The sequence below is a fragment of the Stigmatopora nigra genome, unplaced genomic scaffold, assembly GCF_051989575.1.
Source record: "Stigmatopora nigra isolate UIUO_SnigA unplaced genomic scaffold, RoL_Snig_1.1 HiC_scaffold_55, whole genome shotgun sequence".
NCBI classification, from domain to species: Eukaryota; Metazoa; Chordata; class Actinopteri; order Syngnathiformes; family Syngnathidae; genus Stigmatopora; species Stigmatopora nigra.
Genome location: NW_027551633.1, coordinates 33,315 through 55,849, shown reverse-complemented (window position 1 = coordinate 55,849; position 22,535 = coordinate 33,315). Strand labels below are relative to the sequence as shown.

General features: G+C 39.5%; 1 protein-coding gene and 1 non-coding gene across 4 annotated transcripts in view; one reads left to right on the top strand and one right to left on the bottom strand.

Annotated features, from left to right (window-relative positions):
* Positions 1-22,535, bottom strand: part of ascc3 (activating signal cointegrator 1 complex subunit 3) — a 125,628-nt gene that overhangs the window by 70,846 nt on the left and 32,247 nt on the right. For all 3 annotated transcript variants that reach the window (XM_077711893.1, XM_077711894.1, XM_077711892.1), the window contains 6 exons: positions 22,035-22,175; positions 20,850-21,014; positions 18,985-19,161; positions 5,198-5,269; positions 2,386-2,520; positions 707-898 (listed from right to left, as the gene is read on the bottom strand). In XM_077711893.1, the coding sequence (XP_077568019.1) occupies positions 707-898; positions 2,386-2,520; positions 5,198-5,269; positions 18,985-19,161; positions 20,850-21,014; positions 22,035-22,175 (882 nt within the window). The remainder of the gene's footprint in view (positions 1-706; positions 899-2,385; positions 2,521-5,197; positions 5,270-18,984; positions 19,162-20,849; positions 21,015-22,034; positions 22,176-22,535) is intronic.
* Positions 7,194-7,384, top strand: LOC144193061 (U2 spliceosomal RNA). Its single transcript, XR_013325580.1, has one exon. It is a non-coding gene; the product is annotated as a U2 spliceosomal RNA (small nuclear RNA).

Genomic DNA, 22,535 nt, shown 5'->3' with positions numbered 1-22,535 from the left:
TAGAGGTGCTGCTCAAATAGAGGTGCTCCTCAAATAGAGGTTTTACGGTATGTAGTTTTTTTTTTACTTTTGAGATTGAAATGCAAGTTTAGTATGATAATGCAGCATGATTCTCCATTGCAAACTGCTTTTCTGGCAACCCAAAGGGGAAGGATGTATTTATGCATCAGTGTTTGGAATTCTGGCTGTAGTATCTTTTATGGCCACCAATCTTAAATGTTTAAAACCCTTTTCTCATGATCACATGCCTATTTCTATCAGGTTCAATTCTTAATGAGCTCACAGGCAAATAGTGGCTAAGGGAATTGTTCTTCTTGTGGAATCTAACTTTAAATCTAATAACTCATATCTTTTTTTTAAGTGAGGGCTGATCAATTGATTAGGGACTTATTGGTCCCCATGTTGCCCCTAAGTTACAAATAAAGTCGGGTGTTTGCATGTACAGAATTTTGTGTGCTTAAGAACATTTGATGTCTCAAAATAGAGTAGTTGATTGAGCTGAAATTACAATGATTTCTAAATAAATATAAAAGACATTGTCAGGGATGATAAAACCTTTTCATATCATTGTATATGTTTTAATTGTCTTGGGTGTTGAAGTTTTCAGCCCATGTTTTCAAATTTCTGGTTCCTGCCAAGAGTTTTATTTAGACTATTTAAAATAAAGAAACATCTAAATGTATGAACAATGAAAATAAAAAAGGACCTTAATTATAACAGCATGGGCTGGCAGGTTCACTCCCCAAGCCAGTGTAGCAGTACAGACTAGCACTTTGAGGTACCCTCTGGAAAACATATTCTCCATTAGATTGCGGTCAGATCGCAGCATGCCTGCATGGTGGATCCCAAAACCCTCTGGAAACATCTCCTTCATTTGCTTATTTCTGGAGCGTTGGATCTAAAATTTCAAGAAAATTAGATGAAAAATAAGACTGTTTAGTGTGAACTAGGAACAAATATATATGACGTCATTAAAAGGAAGACAATACAGTAATAACATTAATTGATATGTTCAAGAAGTTTGTTAACACTGAATCTGTTCCAAAAGTATCGAACAATTTTCCTCCATTGACATCCAGATAGAAATTAAAACCAAATAAAATAAAGGGGGGACAAAACTGATAGCAATGCAAATGTATTTTTTTGCCAAAACAAACATTGATATGACCCCCAGTCGAGGATCTCCCAGCGCTGGCTACTCTGACCCCTCCTTCAGCTGAAGTCTTTGAAAATCTCATCAAGCCGACTCTGCGTGTGCTATCTGATCCAAAGTTATTGAATGTATATGGTTTTAAACCCGACAACATCCACTGTAGATTTTGCTGCCAAATCTTTCTTTGCCGAGTTGCAATTCATACACTCAGCTTTCCAGCCAATTTTGAGCCTTTATGAAAAGTAATTTTCATTCTATTAGCGTTTATTTCGCGGGAGAAGCACAAAACGCAAACAAAACTAAGTTGACTATTCCGGTCTGCACATTGTCGACCAACTTCAATGTTAATTTCAGCATCCAAAAATACAGAAACGATCTGTTTCAAACTCAACGGTGATTGACTGTCTATAAGCTTGCAGACAACTTCCTTTTGTGTAATCTGCAGTGAACAGTAATATAAAATAAGAAAACAAATTAGACTTGTTAAACAACGTCAAAATTAATGGGTATCCATCCATCAATCCAGCCACCCACCGACCCAGCAACCCACCGACCCAGCCACCCAACCAACCCAGCCACCCAACCAACCCAGCCACCCAACCAACCCAGCCACCCAACCAACCCAGGCACCCACCGACCCTGCCACCCACCGACCCAGCCACCCATCAAACCACCCACCCACCAACCCATCCACTCAGTATTATTCTGTGGAAAAGCAGAGAATCATTGGTCTGGCTGGTTTGTGTGGACCGGAAAAAGTGACCCTAAGTCAGTGGTGCCCTAAGTTGTAAAAGGCTACCCAAAAACATGCCACCCATGCCTTGTTCGATGTAAAACGAACCCGTAAAACTTAGTAATAGGTTGATTTTGAGAATGCACTTATGTCAAAAATCGAGGGTTTTTATTATTTATTAGCCATGCAGTCATTGCCCTGGAAAAAGACAGGCTTAAAATGTTTGCATCTTAATGATGCTTTAAATAAACAAATTAATTTTAAAGGTTTCGAAAATAACCAAAAAATTAGCCCTATTTGCACTTTTTGACCATAAAAATGCGACTTCCAGTTTGAAAAATTGATATTTTGAAAAACTGGTGCCCAAATTAAAAAATTGAGCGCCGTAACTTTCTAAATGTTCCAAACCGCATTCAAATCGGATCTACATTTTGTCCGATGATAACGGACCAACACACTATAGCACACACAAACATATATAAAATATTTGTATTTCCACCTGTTTCTCACACCGGCCATAGTCTGCATCTTGTTCGGGTTGAAAGAAGACAGTTTCTCCGTGGTTCTTCGCCATCTCTATGAGCCCCATAGCCGTTCTCACTGTAGCGTTGCGTGCATGGACGAAAACCATTACCTAAGGAAAAGAAATATACATTTACTTATAATAACAATCAAGGTATTCTACCAATAACAGAACAGGAGACTAAAACCAACAGCATTTGGATTAAAAACAATCACGCCTTCACTTGACCTAACAACCATATAACAATTACATAAAGAAGACCGAAGTGCGCCACGAGGTATGGCCACTCTGCTGGAAATGGCAGAAACAACATCTTTGTTATTGGCCAGTGACCCTGGCTCCGTTGCAAAAGAGAACAACCGATCTCGAAGCCCCAGATTGGGTGAGTTGCTGGATAAACAATCCTTGAAGTGCACGTGAGAGAGGAAAAGAAGATTGTTTATGACCTCGAGCACTTTAGGAATAATAGGATGAATGATTTAACAAAGAAATGAATTACTACACATATATGTATAATAGTATACAGAATAAACCCAACAGGTTGGTAGGTAAGTAGGTAGGTAAGTAGGTCGGTAGGTAAGTAGGTACGGAGGTAGGTAGGTAGGTAGGTAGGTAGGTAAGTAGGTAGGTAGTTAGGTAGGTAGGTAAGTAGCTAGGTAGGTAGGTAGGTAAGTAGGTAGGTATGTATGTGGCGTGCATGTATATATACACACAAACACACACACAGACACACGCACACACATATACAGACACAGACACACACACACACAGACAGACACAGATGGACGCACACAGACACTTACACACACACAGACAGACAGACACACAGACAGACACACAAACACACACACACACAGACACACACACACAAACAGACAAAACACAGAAACACACACAGATGCATACAAAACCACAGAGACACACAAACAGACACACACACACACATACACAAAGACACACAGAGACACACACAAACAGACAAAACACAGACACACGCAGACACACGCAGACACACACAGACACACACACAGACACATACAAACACACATGCAAAAACAAACACAGACGCATACACAGACACACACACAAACACCGACACACAGACACACACAGACACACACACAGAAACACACAGACACACACACACTGACACACACACAGACACACACAGACGCACACACAGACACACACACACAGACACACACACACAGACGCACACACAGACAGACACACACAAACAGACAAAACACAGACACACACAGAAGCACACACAGAAGCACACACAGACACACACACAGACACACAGACAGAGACACACAGACATACACGCAGACAAACAAAGACGCGCATACACACAAAGCAGGCAAACATACACAGACACACACACAGACAAACACAGACACACACACAGACATACACAGACACAGACACACACACACAAAGACACACACAAAGACACACACACAGACACAGGCACACAAACACAGACACACAAACACACACACAAACACATACGCAGACACACACACACAGACAAACACACAGACACACACACAAACAGACAAAACACAGACATACACACAGACTTATACACAGACACACACCGACACACACAGACACACACACCGACACACACACAGACACACACACCGACACACACACAGACACACACACCGACACAGACAAAGACGCACGTACACACAAAGCAGGCAAACATACACAGACACAGGCACACAAACACAGAGAGACAAACAGACACACACACACAGACACACAAACACAGCCACACAAACACACATACGCAGACACAAACACACATACGCAGACACACACACACATACACAGACACACACACACATACACATACACACACACACAGACACACAGACACACACACCAGACATACAAAGACAAACACACAGACACACACACATACACACACACAGACACACACACAGACACACACACAGACACAGACGCATACACAGACGCATACACACAGACGCATACACAAAGACGCATACACGGACGCATACGCATGTGTGTGTGTGTGCGTGCGTGCGTCCGTCCGTCCGTCCGTCCGTCCGTCCGTCGGTGTCCGTTTGTGCCAGTGTGTATGCTTCCGTGTATGCGTCCGTGTATGCCAGTGCTTCTCAATTATTTTCTGTTAGGCCCCCCCTAGCAAGAAGAAAACTATTCGCGCCCCCCCACTTCCCACCGTGACTATGAATAAAATCATTTTATAAAAGTGTTATAGGTACAACATGTGAAATGTTGCACTCTCACAAACATGACAGAAGTAACAATGAGAGCGCCACTGCCAGCTACTGTTGTGGATGCGCAATTACACTTTATACTAGTACGGCCAAATAAAATCCTGCTCCCCAGGGTTACACGCGCCCCCCCAGGTATCGCCCCCTGGGGGGGCGCGCCCCACTATTTGAGAAGCACTGGTGTATGCGTCCGTGTATGCGTCATACACGGACGCATACACGGACGCATACACGGACGCATACACGGACGCATACACGGACGCATACACGGACGCATACACGGACGCATACACGGACGCATACACGGACGCATACACAGACGCATACACGGACGCATACACGGACGCATACACGGAAGCATACACACAGGCACAAACGGACACGGACGGACGACGCACGCACGCACACACACACACACACACACACACACACACACACACACACACACACACACACACACACGCACATATATAGTGAAGGCATCATATCAGAGAAAGGCATGGTGGATTAAATACCTGATGCCCTGCTTTGACTTGTTCAACAACTTTGTTGTAGCAGACTTCTTCCATGTCATGAATTTGCTGGATCTAAGCAGAATAGAATATAAGTCAAAATTACCGGCTTGAATAACAAATACATGTTCTCTTCTCAGATCTTATTTATATTAACTTTTCATTCAGATTGATATAACTACTGGTTGTGATAGTTAATACTAATAAAATAAGATAATATTCAATATATAGTATATGCAACAGTGATTTCGAGGGGAGAGAGAAAGGGTCAAAGAGAGAGAGAGAGAGAAAGAGAGCGACTTTTTTCATAGCAACACGCTTGTAACAAAGAAATTTAAATGAACAAAAATATGTTTAATCTAACCTTTAACTAAAACTATTTCAAATTTTGTATTAAACTGTTTTACCTTTCTTCTCTTGGCTCTTTTTGCGCTGCCTCCACCCTGACTTTCAGCGGGTGGTTTAAAAGGTAGCTATCAGGGTTGTTTGCTTTCGTCTTCACTTCAAAATATTCAGAAAATGACGCACACAAGTGTCCTCAGAATAGGATAACACACGACCACTTGCAAACTTGTCGAAGAAGTACTCCTCCCTAATTGGCGAGCAAGCTTCGCCATGCGTACACCACTCTGATATTTTCCAATTATTTCATGCTTAATATTGATTGTCATCATGAGCCTTTTCTTTGCACAAATCTTCATTCCACCTGCTTGCTTTTGACCCATTGTTCTTCTCTGTTTTCTGCACTGACTAGAACGGGAACATGCGACACTCCACCCAGTGCTTGTGGTGGTCTTTACACGGGAGAGCTGCGGCCACCCGGCTGTCTCGTATCTCAAAATGTGTCTCGTAATCTCAAGGTAAACATTTGCTTAGAATTTTATTTGTAATTCAAATTGCTTGGATGCCAGGGCACTCGTATGTCAAGGCATTACACTATGTTTTCATGCCTATGCAAAATTACAGGTATTGTCAGCATTGGCGGGTTCAACATTTGCGGTTTCAGTAAATGGTTTGTTTTTTTAAATATAAAAAAACGCTCATTAAATGTTAATATTCTCGCTGAAACTTGTCAAGTGAAATAAACTTCCATTTGCTATACTTGCCACTGTGGAGTAGACCTGCCAACTGGCTTAATAATTGTTTGTTCATGTCGAGCCATGAGGCCAAACTGGTTTTACAACTGTTTGTTAAGACAGTGAAATGTAGGATAGGCTAACTAGCTGGCCTTGCAATTGTTTGTTCACCTCACAAAATGTAACAGGCTGGGTAACAGGGTTTGCAATTGTTTCCTTGTATTGTGGAATGTGGCCAACTCGCTTTGGAATTGTTTGTTTGAATTCGCAATATAAGATAGGCTGCGGCAGTTGGTGTGAGCTATAAAAATATCGTGTTTGCATACAACTTAAACTTGCAAATGTCTAACCATATTAGCCCAAAGTTTTGTTCACATAAACTCTGTCCTACATCACTGTCTTAGAAATATTACCCTGTGTTCCTAAATAAAGACTGTCCCACTGTTCATTCAAAGAGAGTTACAAGAACGACAGACTGCGAGCGTGTTCGCAGCTGTTTGAGCTCTCTCCCCATCCTGAAGTCTGGTAATAAACATATTTCCTATTAAATTGATCTCAGTCTTTCTTAACCTGATCCTGAAGTTGTATTTTTAGATCTATCACCACCAAGAAAATGGCAGGCTGTCACTCCACTCAGCACCGAGAAAGAAAAATGGAAGTGTAATAACTTTGCCGTATGGACGACGGAGCCAACTTGCAGGCTTATTCACAGTCACAGACAGGCTTTTAAACCATCAACATCCGGGTTACTCGTAATACGTAATGCCCATCAGGTGGCGATGGTTACGCCCACCGTTATTGTATCCATCTATTTCAGGAAGGAAGTTGGCATTTGCCGTCATTTTAGCCGAAAATAGAGCTTTCTGAGTGGATGGCTGGGAGCCTCTGTGTGAGTGTATTTTTTTAGAAAAGCAATCCCGGACAGAGCATCTCAGCCTTTAGGCTAAGATCAAGTTTAGTATCTGTTCTTATCAGTTTAATATCTGATACGTCTACTAGACAGGGACCATATATTAAATTGGGTTTTGGAACAAGTAGATGGAATAGGTCGGGTGGGTCTTTTGCGTATACATACAAAACGACTTGTGCTGCAACAGTAGGATCATTAACACTCACCGTTCCCCTGATTTAGAGCTCCTCTGAGTTTGGTGCAGGCCCTTCTATTTAACTAGGAGCTAATGATCGTCTTTGAAATGGCTGTTAACATTCCACCGGATTCTAACTTTAGCATGGCACTTAGCCTCCAGCTAGCGAATGTAAACAAACAGCAACTTGACCACCCCGACTGAGTATTTATTGTAGCTGGTGACTTCAACAAAGCATGTTTAAAGACTGTTCTGCCCAAGTCCATCCAGTACGTGAAGTTACACCAGAGGAGATATGTCGGGTTTATTCTGTAATCCTATTTATATATGTGTATTTAATCATTTTTGTATTAAATCATCATTCAAATTGTCCGAAGGGAACTCGGGGTCGTAACCAGTCACCTAGTTCTCTCACAAGGACTGTTTATCTGACATCTCACCCAGTCCCGGGCTCCGAGGACTGTTGATCTGGGTTTGCAGCCAAGAGTTGTTAAGGACTCTTGCTACCAGCAGATGGATATCAATCACTTCCAGGAACATCCGCATAGTGTTCCTACATCATGACGCACTTCGCGCTTCTTTATGTAATTGTTATGCCAAATGAAGGCGTGATTGTTTAAATTCAAATGAAGTCTGTTTTTTGTTTCCACTTTTTATTATTGATAAATGCCTTAATTGTTATTATAATTGCAGATGTTGTTTTTCCTTACGCATGTTGAATTAATCAATAACCTTGTAATTGTTTTGATCAATGGCTTTAAAAGCGTACGAGAAATTACTGTCCGAGAAGATACTTCGGAGACCGAGAGGAAGTCTTGATGTAGTTTCCCTTATAAGGTTGTTTACCAAGATGCCTATTTAATTAAATGTCAATAATTGAATCAAATGTCTCCCTGCAGTGTTTGATAATTATTTCAAAAGTGTAATTACATTATTAATGAACCTATCAAGATAAAACTCTAGAAAATGTTTATTATAACATCAAACATGCTTTTAAAGACACAACCCTCCCTCACCTTGCTGGATTCGACCATCTCTGCCTGTTCCACCCCCTCATACACCTCACTCAAAACATGGCCTGAGGACGCCCTTTCTGAGCAGCAGGATTGCTTTCCCGCATCATTTGGGAACTTTTTGAACACCACAACCTCCAGGACTTCACGGACACTGTACTTTCCTACATCAAAAACTGCACACACACTCTCACTGTTAATAAAGGTATCCGGGTTTTCCCAACCAAAAACCCTGGATGACCCCAAGACTCAAATACTGTAACACTGCTAACAACTCAGGGGACAGGTTACAATACAGCACTGCCAGAGAAGACCTGAAGAGAGGCATTAAAAAGGCCAATGCAGCATATACAAGTAAAATTGAGGAGCACTTCACAGAAAATAACCCAAATATGTCACAGGGAATACGACATATTAACAATTACAATGACAATGTGTCTGTTAACGCAGATGTCTTACTAGCAGAGGAACTGAACCGTTTCTTCGCCCGCTTTGAGACTGACATATCGGATTCAGTCTCAACACATCCACCATTCTACAGCAGTAAACTGAAGCTTCAGGTACATGGGCTGCTGGCCCTGACAGAGTACCTGGGAAGGTGGTCAAAGCCTGTGCTGACTGGGGTTTTCACAAAGATTTTTGATTGTTCCCTGCTACAATCCATCATTCCATCCTGCCTGAAATCTGCCACCATTATCCCTGTCCCCAAGAAGCCAACCATTGACAGCCTGTTGCACTCGCGCCTGTAATCATGAAGTGCTTTGAAAAGTTGGTATCCCGCCATATCAGGAATACAATCCCTCCCTCAGTTGACCCTCACCAGTTTGCTTATATGAGGATGCTATCGCCATTGCTCAACACACAGCACTGAGCCCCCTGCAGCACCATGGGAATTACGTGAGGAGGTTTTTCATTGACTATAGCTCAGCCTTCAACACTATAATACTGGACATTCTGACTGACAAAAACTCCCACATTGGACAAAGATTTTTGATTGTTCCCTGCAAAAATCCATCATCCCATCCTTCCTGAAATATGCCACCATTATCCCTGTCGCTAAAAAGCCAACCATTGACAGCCTGAATGATTATAGGCCTGTTGCACTTACGCCTTAGCTCGAGAAGTGCTTTGAAAAGTTGGTCGCCCGCCACATCAGGGACACAATCCCTCCCTCAGTTGAACCTCACCAGTTTGATTATAGAGCAAAAAGGTCCACTGAGGACGCCATTTCCGTAGCTCTACACACAGCACTGAGCCACGTGGAGCAACATGATCCCCGTACACATACGACTGTACATCGACCCACCACACTAACTCCATCATCAAATTTGTTGATGATACCACTGGGGTTGGACTCATCTGAGTCTGCCTACAGAGATGAAGTCAACAAACGGTCTTCATGGTGTTTGGTGAACAATCTCACACTAAACACCACGAAAACTAAAGAAATAATCCTGGACTTCTGCAAACGCAGCACAGATCTGGCTCCACTCCTCATTAATGGAGTATGCATAGACAGGGTCCAGTCCTTCAAATTGCTGGGGATCCACGTCAGGGACAAGCTCTCCTGGTCTACAAACACCACGGTAGTGGTGAAGAAGGCCGAGAAGCAATTCATTTCCTGAGGGTACTCAGGATGGGACGATAATTTGCGGCCCGCGTCTTAATATGCAAGATTAAGGTCCGTGCGGACCGCAAGATTGATATGAATGACACAGTGTTCGGAGCTGGATGAACAAATCACGGTGAAGTATACGGCTCTGGAGGGCGGGACATTGGCCGGGCTGTCCAGTGCCTCGCTCGCTAACTCATTCATTCCACTAATCAGCCGGGCAGAGGAGAAGCCGTGAAGCCAATCACTCCGCTCGGAGCGCTGCCGTAATCCAATACGATCGGAGAGTGAAAGTGCGAATGTGCCACAGACTCGTGCGACTGAAAGGCAAACGGTCAAATCGAAAGTGCGCATGCGCCACAGAACCGTGCGACTGAAAGTTAAACAGTCAAATCGAAAGTGGGCATGCGCCACAGAACCGCGCGACTGAAAGTTAAAAATTCAATCTGAGACTCATTCCTAGTGTAAACACATATTACAGCCCCAGAGATATCCGTTTCAAAGCCTGCCGTGAAGACAAAGGTCAGTGATGAGCACAGAGTTTCAAGAAAAGTGGGGAGTGCAATATTTCTTTGTTGAGCACAGGGGCACCCCGACGTGTCTCATTTGCACTGAAAAAGTTGCGGTCCACAAGGAATACAATTTGAAACGTCATTATGCTACGAGACATGCTGAGGAGTACGACAAATACCAGGGAAATGAGAGAGCCAACCAGGTTGACAGTCTTAAAACAAGTCTTCTGAGGAAACAGGGTTTTTTCAAGAAGGCTACCAAAGAAAGTAATGCAGCAGTCAAAGCTTGCTACGCCGGTTGTGAGCTGATTGCCAAGGCAGGAAAGCCATTCACAGAAGGTGAATTTATCAAAAAGTGCATATTACAGGTTTCACATATTGTCTGTCCAGAAAAGAAAAGTCAGTTCAACAACATCAGCCTTTCTGCCAACACCGTGGTAGAGCACATTTCTGACCTGTCAAGTGACATTTATGATCAACTTTGTGAGAAAGCGCAAAGTTCAGTGTATATTCAGTGGCTCTTGATGAGATCACAGATGTCACAGACACTGCCCAGCTTGCAATATATGTCCGTGGTGTTGATGATAATTTTGAAGTGTTGGAGGAGTTGCTCACAATAATTCCAATGCATGGCCAGACCACCGCTAAGGAATTATTTCACAAGCTGTGTGATGCCATTCAGAGTGCTGGTTTGCCATTGGAGAGCTTTGTTGGAATAACAACTGATGGAGCCCCATCAATGATTGGGAGGAAAAATGGACTGGTAGCACTTGTTCAAAAAAACTGGAAGAGGAGGGTGTGGAGGAGACCATAGCTCTGCACTGCATTATCCATCAGCAGGCCCTTTGCAGCAGATGCCTGAAGTTTGACAATGTGATGTCTGTCGTTGTGAAATGCATCAACCAAATCAGATCCAGAGGCTTAAAGCATAAAAGGTTTCGTGCTATTTTGGAGAAAATGGAGTCTAAATATGGGGATGTGCTGTACTTCACTGAGGTACGTTGGCTCAGCAGGGGAAATGTCTTGAAGAGATTTTTTGAGATGAGAGCAGAAGTAAAATACTTCATGGAGATAGAGGGGGTTGCTATTACTGTGCTAAGTGATCCAAATGGCTCAAGGACTTAGCTTTTCTTGTTGATATCACACGTGAGCTTAACGTACTGAACAAGAAGCTACAAGGCCAGGGGCAACTTGTCAGTGCTGCCTATGACAATGCGAGAGCCTTCTGCACTAAACTTTTGTTGTGTAAAGCCCAGCTCTCTCAGACAAACCTTTTCCATTTCCCAGCATGCAAGGCTCTTGTGGATGCAAGCACACCATTCAGTGTTGAGAAATATGTGGAGGCCATTTCAAAGCTGCAGGAGGAATTTGATCACAGATTTGCAGACTTCAAGACAAACAAAGCCACATTTCAAATTTTTGCGGACCCCTTCTCCTGATGTGCAAGATGCCTCTCCTGAGCTTCAAATGGAGCTCATTGACCTGCAGTGCAACTCTGCACTCAAAGCCAAGTTCAGGGAGGTGAGTGGAGAAGCAGACAAGCTTGGGCAATTTTTGAGAGAGTTGATCCCCAGTTTCCCTGAACTTTCCCGAATGTTCAAGCGGACCATGTGCCTTTTTGGGAGCACATACTTGTGTGAGAAACTATTATCCACCTTGAACTTCAATAAGTCCAAGTATAGGTCCAGACTTACTGATGAGCATCTTCAAGCTCTATTGAGGGTCTCCACTGCTTCCTCCCTCAAGCCAAATGTGACTCAGCTATGTGAGAAGAAGCGCTGCCAGGTCTCTAGCAGGAAGAAGTAGGCAAGAGAAGCTGTGTCCAGAATATTTCATGTTCAATGTTCCATGCAAGTTCAAAAAGTTAAAATTTAAAGGGCTGTTAATACAGACATTTGAAACGGAATAAAAATAATTAGTTTTCTCTACTTAGCCAGCCACTGTATATCTTCTGTATTCTCATTATTATTTTATTTTTTTATTACTCATTGATTTATTTTTTATTCATCTTTAAGTTAATTTAATTCATTATTTCTTGTTAAAAAATAAAGATATTTGATAACGTTGGAACGTGTTTTCAGCACTTTTCTTGTGGAAATCCTGATGCGGCCCAGTCTCACCCAGACTCTGCCTCTTGCGCCACTCAGGTAAATTGAGTTTGAGACCCCTGTTCTATAGAGTACTGTAGAGAGCATCCTGGCATACTGCATCAGAGTGTGGTACGCTGGAAGTACAGCAGCAGATAGAAAAGCCATGCGGAAAGTGATCAACACCGCCCAGAAGATCACCGGTTGCTTTCTCCCCTCACTGGATGACATTGCCAGCCCTCGCTACCTCAGCAGAGCCCGGAACATTGTTAGGGACCCATACCACCCTGGTCACAACCTGTTCCAGTTGCTGCCCTCTGGCAGACAATACAGGTCTCACAAAGCACGCAAAAATACAATTAGGGACAGTTTTTTCCGACAGCAATCAGCACTCCGAAGTTGCGTTAGAACGACACAATCCCTTCTGTGCTAGAACTTTGGGGTGTGCATTAATAATGTGCAATATCTTATATATATTTTAGAATTTACCTCTTCAGGATGTGATTTTATATTTTTATATTATTTATTTGTGTTTTTTTAAACTGGGAAAACAGTTTGTAGCACGACTAATTTGTTTATATGCAGCTGTGTATAATGACAATAAAGGCTTTTGATTAGATTTGATTTTGACCTTACAGTGAACACTGGCGCCGTAAACTGAAAATACACCTCACTCAATGGACTGGAATGCCGGTAGTCTCAGGCTCGCAGAGTTGATGGTGGAATTTCCCAGAAATGATAAAAAGGGGCATTGCTCTCATCCGAAAATATAGCTATCTGGGTAGGTAACACGGCTAGACGGCATGGAGGAGTCAAGTGTGAGTTTAATTTCCCCCCAAAAAATGACAGCAATAAATATAGACAACATGGCCTATGTACTTTGAGAAATTGGCACGAAACGTTCAATATGGCTCACAGTTTGAAACAAAGTGTCCCAAAGAGTAATGACAAAGTGGGCATAGCCGTCGAATATGACAATCGCCATATATGTCCCAAAAACCTCCCCATCAACATCTTCTTTGTGTTCGAAAACATCTCGCAAAAGCTCCTCCTGAACAGCTTCCCTACCGCGCCTCCTCAAGAGTGCATCGATGATACAATGTCTTAATGAACTTAAGGTCCCAATAACTTAATTTTAATTTAAATTAAGCAGAGAGGAAATATTTTAACTGTGAAGACAGTACTGAAAGAATTCACTTTTTTTGTTTACAAATTATATTTAGAGTCTTTTCATGTGGCTATAACTGTAAGAATTATTTAATAATTAATATTTAATAAGTATTATTTAATAATAATATTTAATAAGTACACTTCTTGATAATTGTACTTGTGTATTGCGGTGCACGGACGTTTGGTCATTGGTCTCTTGGTCCTCTTTGGTCGTCGGCCTTTTGGTCGCCGGTCAAATGGTGACAGAGTTTACTGTTGAAACCGGCTCTCAAAATTATATTCATGAGAGTTTAATATCTAAATATCTACTGTTGATTTGTGAGAGTTTAATATCTAAATATCTACTGTTGATTCATGAGAGAGAGAGTTTAATATCTAAGTACTGTTTAATATTTATCTACTTTATATATATTATATATTATATATAATATATTATTTAAGTATTGTTGAAAACAGTAAATATTTAGATATTAAAATGTCTCTTAGATATTAAACTCTCTTAGATATTAAACACTTAGATATTAAACTCTCTTAGATATTAAACTCTCTTAGATATTTAACTTTCTTAGATATTAAACTTTCTTAGATATTAAACTCTCTTAGATATTAAACTCTCTTAGATATTAAACTCTCTTAGATATTAAACTCTCTTAGATATTAAACTCTCTCATGGATTTTAAACTCTCTCTCTCTCTCTTAGATATTAAACTCTCTTAGATATTAAACTCTCTTAGATATTAAACTCTCTCATGGATTTTAAACTCTCTCTCTCTCTCTTAGATATTAAACTCTCTCTCTTGGATATTAAACTCTCTCTCATGAATATAATTTTGAGAGCTGGTTTCAACAGTAAACTCTCTGTCACCATTTGACCGGCGACAAAAAAAGACCGGCGACCAAACATCCAGTCACTGTGTATTGCTGATAAGGTAGACTAGGCCACAATAATCGAAAAAAGTAGGATCACCCCTATTATTACTACCATACTATATGTTTTTGCGCCTATACAGAAATACATCTTTTTCTCGAGTCTGTATCTGTTTTTGCTACTGCAACCAAGATGGCGCTGCTCAAGTGGCAGCCGGTAGCGGCAGCTCCGTCTGCACTCGCTCGTTTTGTGTTTTTGCTGCTTTTCTGTCTTAATGATTTGATTTAATGATTCTTAATGATCCCATATACTTTGCTTTGCTCTGCTTTGTACATTGTGCTCTTTGCTTTGTTGTTCTGCGTCCTTTGCGACTTTATTGTCTAACTTGTAAATATGTGTAACTACGCCTTTACTGTACCTGCATTCTCACCCTCTTGCTACTATGACAATGCAATTTCCCGATCCAATCCAATAGAAGTACCGTATTTTCACACCTACAGTTGTGGTCAAAGGTTTACATACACTTGTGAAGAACATAATGTCATGGCTCTCTTGAGTTTCAAGTTATTTCTACAACTCAGATTTTTCTCTGATAACAATACTTCTTTGTCACAAAAAACATTCATGAATTTTGGTTATTTTATGACTTTATTATGGGTGAACAGAAAAAAGTTATAAAATCTGCTTGGTCAAAATTATACATATAGCAATATCATTTAGAAATTTGGGTGACTTAGAACATTGTGTCAGTGAAATGAGCTTCATAGCATGGCCTCTTAACTTATTGTGTGATTATGAGTGACTACAGCTGGTGACTTCCCTGAGGCCTTTTAAATAGGGCTCATTGGATGCAAATGCCCAAAAACGCTGCATTGGGAAAGTCAAAGGAGCTCAGCATGGATCTGAAAAAGCGAATCCTTGACTTGAACAAGTCAGGAAAGTTACTTGGAACCATTTCAAAGCAGCTGCAGGTCTCAAGAGAAACAGTGCAAACAATTGTTTGTAAGTATAAAGTGCATGGCACTGTTTTGTCATTGCCAAGATCAGGAAGAAAACGCAATGTATCACCTGATGCTGAGAGAAGATTGGTCAGGAGGGTGAAGATTCAAACAAGAATCAATTTTTGCTCATTGTTCTTGTTATCATTTTGACACCACAGTGTGATATCTTGCATGGAGCCCCAGATCGAGGGAAATTATTAGTGGTCTTGTATGTCTTCCATTTTCTAATAATTGTTCCCAAAGTTGATTTCTTTACACCAAGCGATTTACCTTGTGCAGATTCAGTCTTCCCAGCCGAGTGCAGGTCCACAATTTTGTCTCTAGTGTCCTTCGACAGCTCTTTGGTCTTGGCCATTGTCGAGTTTTGGCGTGTGAGAGACTGAGGTTGTGGACATGTGTCGTTTATACCGTTAATGCGTCCCTGAAAACATTAAACTCTCATCTCAAGTTATTACTGTATATTTAAGTATGTAGTATTAAGTATGTTTATGTATAGTCACTCTCTCTACCCGTATTCTATATGGTGTACTGTATACAGGGGGGGGGGGGGGTAAAAAAAATTAAAAAATAAAAAATATATATATATATAAATTATTTTTTTGGAATTAAATTCAAATTAGGCATTTTTGAAGGAGAATCCCTACTCCGCGGAAATTCACTTATCGCGGGTGGTCCTGGTCCCCATTAACCGCGATAAGCGAGGAAACACTGTACTTTAAATCCTGTACTCACAGAAAATAGTTCCAGTTTGCAAAATTTAAATATTTAAAAAAAAACGGGTTATTAAGGGCTATAGTCCAAGTATTTTAGGGTTCAAGAGGCAGTGTCATCAATAGAATCTTCAGGTGGCGACGGAGGAGAGCTTTTGCGAGAGGTTTTTGGCACACAAGGAAGATGTTGATGGGGAGTTGTGACTGCTGTTTCTTTTTTTTGGTGCAAATATGCTTTGGTACAAGGACTAGAAACTGTCAAGTCGATTTCAATATTCCATGGCTATGACCATGTTGTTGTTGTGCAAATGTGATGATGACAGTATTGTTTTGGTCTAAATGTATAGGCCAGGGGTGGCCAACCAGTCAGAGACCAAGAGCCACATTTTTTACTGTGGTACCGCAAAGAGCCACATTTTTTACTGTGTTACCGCAAAGAGCCACATCATACACATACCTTTGCTCAGCCAGATTTATTGTAAATGTCACACACCAGCATAGTAATGACATAAATTGACTCCTACAGCACTAACAGCACAGGCCAGTCATTATCAACAATGAACATTGTGTGCACTGTCTCACACAGACAAACTCTCAGTTCAACCAAGTCCACAAACAAAAATATAATAATTTACAATAGCGTTTTTCTTTTGCTATGCATGTTACTTAGTGGGACTTCTGGCATAAAATCAGAGCCTATTTTTGCGCAACATTCGCTCCTTGTGAGCTGTCATTTATTATGAATGGCTTTTAAGTAGCGCGCCCACCACGTGGTGTACGCCTCACTCTCCTATTGGCTGCTCCCGGCTGAGCACTCTCGCCTTGGTCTGCCTCGCAGGGGGTGTGGCTTTTTCAGCCGACGCTCGATCTTTGGGATACTTTTTGTGTGCGCGACGCTGTTCATTGTCGCTTCTGGTTCACGGGAGCTCTCCCACTCTGTTAAAAACGTTTACTTAAATGACCTTGCTCCTACTGGGAAACTTTGAGGTATTTTCATCCCGAGCACATGCGCATTGGACGAAAATACCGTATTGAACTCAAGCGAAGCGCACACGCAAATAAAAATAAAACACAAATACAAACTTTGATATGGACGTAAGAGCCGCATGAAACCGGGCAAAGAGCCGCATGCGGCTCGCGAGCCGCGGGTTGGCCACCCCTGGTATAGGCCATAGTAGGCTACCCAAAGGTAGGTACACATTAGAGTACTCTCTTGACAGCAAAGTAGAGTGGATTTTTTCAACAGTCATGATTGCCAAAACATTTGAAACATTGGCAAATAAGTGATTATGCACATTGGGTTACTCATACAAAGACCCTGGTTTCATTCATTATGTTATTATTTAATTTGCTTGGTGGATTTTTTTATTTGAATTTGGTGTTTTGAATACATTAGTGAAAAACATTTCACCTCTTTACAACACGATCATCTTGACAGTTGGAAAAAAGTATTTAAAACCTGTAACAGTTATTTTCTTTTGGGCCTCATTCTTCCATTTACACTATTTACTTATACAGATATTTAAGTCCTACTTTTGCAAATTTTCTTTCTTTTCCTTTAAAAACATGCCACTAATTTTCAAAATGTCATCAGCAAACATAATGGTCCATGTGGATTGCTGCCTATTTTCTAATGTCAGCGTATCATTCATGTGTTTATATTTACACAATACGTTTAATGTCCAGCCCATGTAGTTATTGCTCAAAGCAAAGTGCTCTATTGTCCTGCAAATTTTCCCCTTGAATCTTAAGTCTCAAATTCATCCTTCCTCTGAGCCCAAAATACATAAAGCAGGGGTCTGCAAACCAGTCCTCGAGGGCGTCAGTGGGTGCAGGTTTTTTTCCAACAGATATAACACAAACAGTTTAACCAATGAGGTTTCTGCAGAAACAAGAAGCACCTCAAAGATAACAGATTGGTGGAAAGTTTTCCTCTTATAGGTTGGAACAAAAATCCACATCCACTGTAGCCCTTTCTGGAATAGTTTGGAGACCTCTGATCTAATGTCTTGGGATATAAAGACGTGTGATGTTCTTGCTCAGGGTTTTGAACTTGCAATTCTAAAGCAATTGATTGATGAAGCAATTTAACAAGAACTGCTAGAAGTCAAACACAAGTTCCTCAATTGGATGTCCCCCCCTAAACTGAAACATTTTGCTAATATTCAAATTGACGCCCATTATTTCGTGCAGAAGGATGAGCAAGTAGACCAGTAACTGAGCCTGAACCTTTATCTGTTCAATCATCTAAATCCGGGGGTGTTCACACTTGTTTTTGGGATGGGGTCACTCGGCACTGTGGTGGGAGGGAGCAGAGCTGAGACCCATCTCAGTGCCATCAAAGGGTGCCAAAACAAAGCATAGATATATGCCAAATTTGTTATCTATTCAACATCAATGGAACGACTTTACCAGCTGTGACAGATCGTTTATGTTAGTCGAGGCTGTCGGCATCAAACTTCCGATCCTGATGACCTTTGTCGGTGGTGGAGAGCCAATACATTGGCTTTGTCGTAGGATTTTGCACTCTTGAGTATAGCTATCAGTGTTTGCTATGAACTTTCAGATCAAATCAACTGACTTGAATAAGTACCAAAAACAGTATCACATAAAACATTTTAAAAAAAAGTTAACAATATTGCAAGTTTTGTTTTACCTTGTTAGTCGTTTTGATGCCAACAAATGTTTGTCCGAGTGGTACAGGTCTGAAACGACCATCAAAGAAGAAGAGGCCAATGTACGGGTTAACATGCAGGAAGGTAGCCACATCGAGATAGTTTGGAAGAGTGGCTGACAATCCAAGAATCCTAATCATACTCTGGGTGGACTCCACCTGATAGTAGAAAATATGAGTTTATATAATAAGAGTAAAGACATGGTGACTTATAATTTTCAAATAAGAATACAGTTACTGCAATTTCTCGCGTGCGCATGAGTGTATGTGTATGTACAGTGGTAAATCGAGATACGAGCTTAATTCCGGGACTGAGCTCATATGTCGATTTACTCGTAACTCAAATGAAAGTTTCCCATAGGAATGAACTAAAAACAAATGAATTCGTTCCAACCATCTGAAAAAAAAACCCACAGAAAACAGCATATTGGATTGGAAAGACATTTCAGTGCCCCAACATACGAGCAATTTGAGATAGGAGTAAAATTTTGAGCAGATATTTATCTTGAGATACTATAACATTTTTACTTACGAGCATACAGCCAACGCTACAGGCTCATCATAAGAAAATCATGGGCACTGTCTTACCGGTCCAAACTCCCTCGTGTAATGTCTCTACAAGCACTGGACGAAGCATTATTTTCTGTGGGTTTTTTTCCCGTTAGACAGTGCTCGTGAGGGATCGTGAGGAGTGTATACTACGAGATGAGTATATCACTACTCGTTGGCAAGTGGCCGTGCGTTATCCAATTGTGAGGACATTTGCATGCATCGTGTGCATCAATTTCGGAATATTTAAAAGGGAATAAGAATGAAAACAAAGTAAGGGTGGAGGCGGGGCAAATGGAGGCAATGGAGGAACGTTATCAAAATTGACAAAAATATAATTAAGTGTTTAGTGTAAGGTTAGATTGAATTTATATTTGAGTGTGTCTGCATTGTATGTCAAGTTCATTTAATTGTTTTAATGTTATGTTACGAGCATGTTGCCGTGCAAAGTCTCCCCCCTCTCTCTCCCCTCCGCAAATTCCATCTAATTTTAAATGCATTTTAGTACTGTTATATGCATTTTAGTATTATTAAACCACTAGTTATTAGTTAACTTGTTAATAGATGGCAAATTCGAGCAAATAAAAATGTTTTTGCAATCCAATATCCTGTTTTTGGTGTTTTTTCAGAGGGTTGAAATGAAATCATTTGTTTTTTTAGTTCATTTCTATGGTAAACGTTCATTTTAATTACGAGTAAATCGACATACGATTTCAGTCCAGGAACAAATTAAGCTCATATCTGGAGGTACCACATATGGAGTGCAAATGTGTTACATTGAAGAGAAAATATTGAGGAAAAAAATAATCGTACATGGTATATCTGAAATACTGTATGAATCAAAAGTCATTATTAGGGTCAATATCATCAGGAAGTTAATATTTAATCCAGTAATTGCTGTTTTCTTACTGGAATACAGAAAATAACCAACACATAGTAAATGTCAATTTGCCGACCTCTACTGGTGAAAATATATAGCAACACTGTCTTAATGGCAAAAGCCGTAGGCTTGATTGAGTCATATTTTTTTTGTAACAAATACTGCTTAAATGCTAGAAAATATGGTACATAATTGTCTGTGTGATCATCTTTGGACTCCAGGATTAAAACTAGTCACTGGCAGGCTGGTTGTCATATTGATGGCCTGAAAAGCATTACTTTGAAAAAATTGTGGATAGTGGGATTAAGGTGGAACAAACACGAAAGGACAGAAATGAGTCCACGTGCATAACTAGAAGATAATAAATCAAATGAATCAGCAGCATTTAAGTGGAAAAGGCTTACTGAGTAGCCTATACCTGTCTGAGGGTGCGAGCCACAAGGCTTTCCAGTACTGGTCCTCGATCTTCATGAAGAAGGTGAACTTCATCCAAAATTAGTAGACGCACTATCTGGGAGAGAGCAATGTCTCCAACACTCTTTCTTGTTACAACATCCCACTTCTCTGGTGTGGTAACTAGCATCTAACGACATAAAAAAAAATATATTATATGTATATTATATATATTATATATTATATATATATATACATATATATATATATACATATATATATATATATATATATATATATATATATATATATACATATATATATATATACATATATATATATATATACATATATATATATATACATATACATATACATATACATATATATATAAATATAAATATATATATATATATATATATATATATATATATATATATATATATATATATATATATATATATATATATATATATATATATATATATATATATATATATATATATATATATATATATATATATATATATATATATATATATATATATATATATATATATATATATATATATATATATATATATATATATACATATACATATATATATATATATATATATATATATATATATATATATATATATATATATATATATATATATATATATATATATATATATATATATATATATATATATATATATATATATATATATATATATATATATATATATATATATATATATATATATATATATATATATATATATATATATATATATATATATATATATATATATATATATATATATATATATATATATATATATATATATATATATATATATATATATATATATATATATATATATATATATATATATATATATATATATATATATATATATATATATATATATATATATATATATATATATATATATATATATATATATATATATATATATATATATATATATATATATATATATATATATATATATATAAAAATATATATATATATATATATGCATGTATATATACATACATACATACATACACATTCATGCATACGCACGCGCACACGTGCACACATAGGGGATGGGGGGCGATAATCTTGATTGTCTAATATCTCTGGGAAACCAGGAGCCACCATGGTTGGTAAGGAGAAAAAGTTAATGCACCCTGCATGCATATACTATATGCGCACCTGTGTCCGTAGAATCTCCCCTTTGGTTAGCTGCATGTCACCAGTCAGTTCTTTGACAATGATGCCCAGCGGCTCCAATCTTTTACTGAAGTAGTTGGTCATCTCAGCTGCCAAAGCCTTCATTGGGGCAACATATACTATCTGCAGAAACAAAAATATGTAACACAAGTGAATTAACCAGGAGAGAGAACACATTAATAAAAAAAAAAATGGGGATGATCTGAGTTAGTGAAGGGGGTGACTTGAGTGAGCAGAGCAAGTGACTGAGTGAGACACTGACTGGTTTAAAAGAAAAATGCATTATAGCGATCTCGAAAGGATGCAAAATGGAGTCTCTTTTTAAGAATATTCAACCATCGTCAGATGTGCCGTCTTTGCCATCCCTTTAACCAGGCGTTTAAGGGTTAATACTAATCCTTTTCAGTTTACCTAGCTCACTAATAGTGAGATTACTTACCGTCAATGCCATTGTTTGCATGCCTCACCACCTTTGTACGGTCA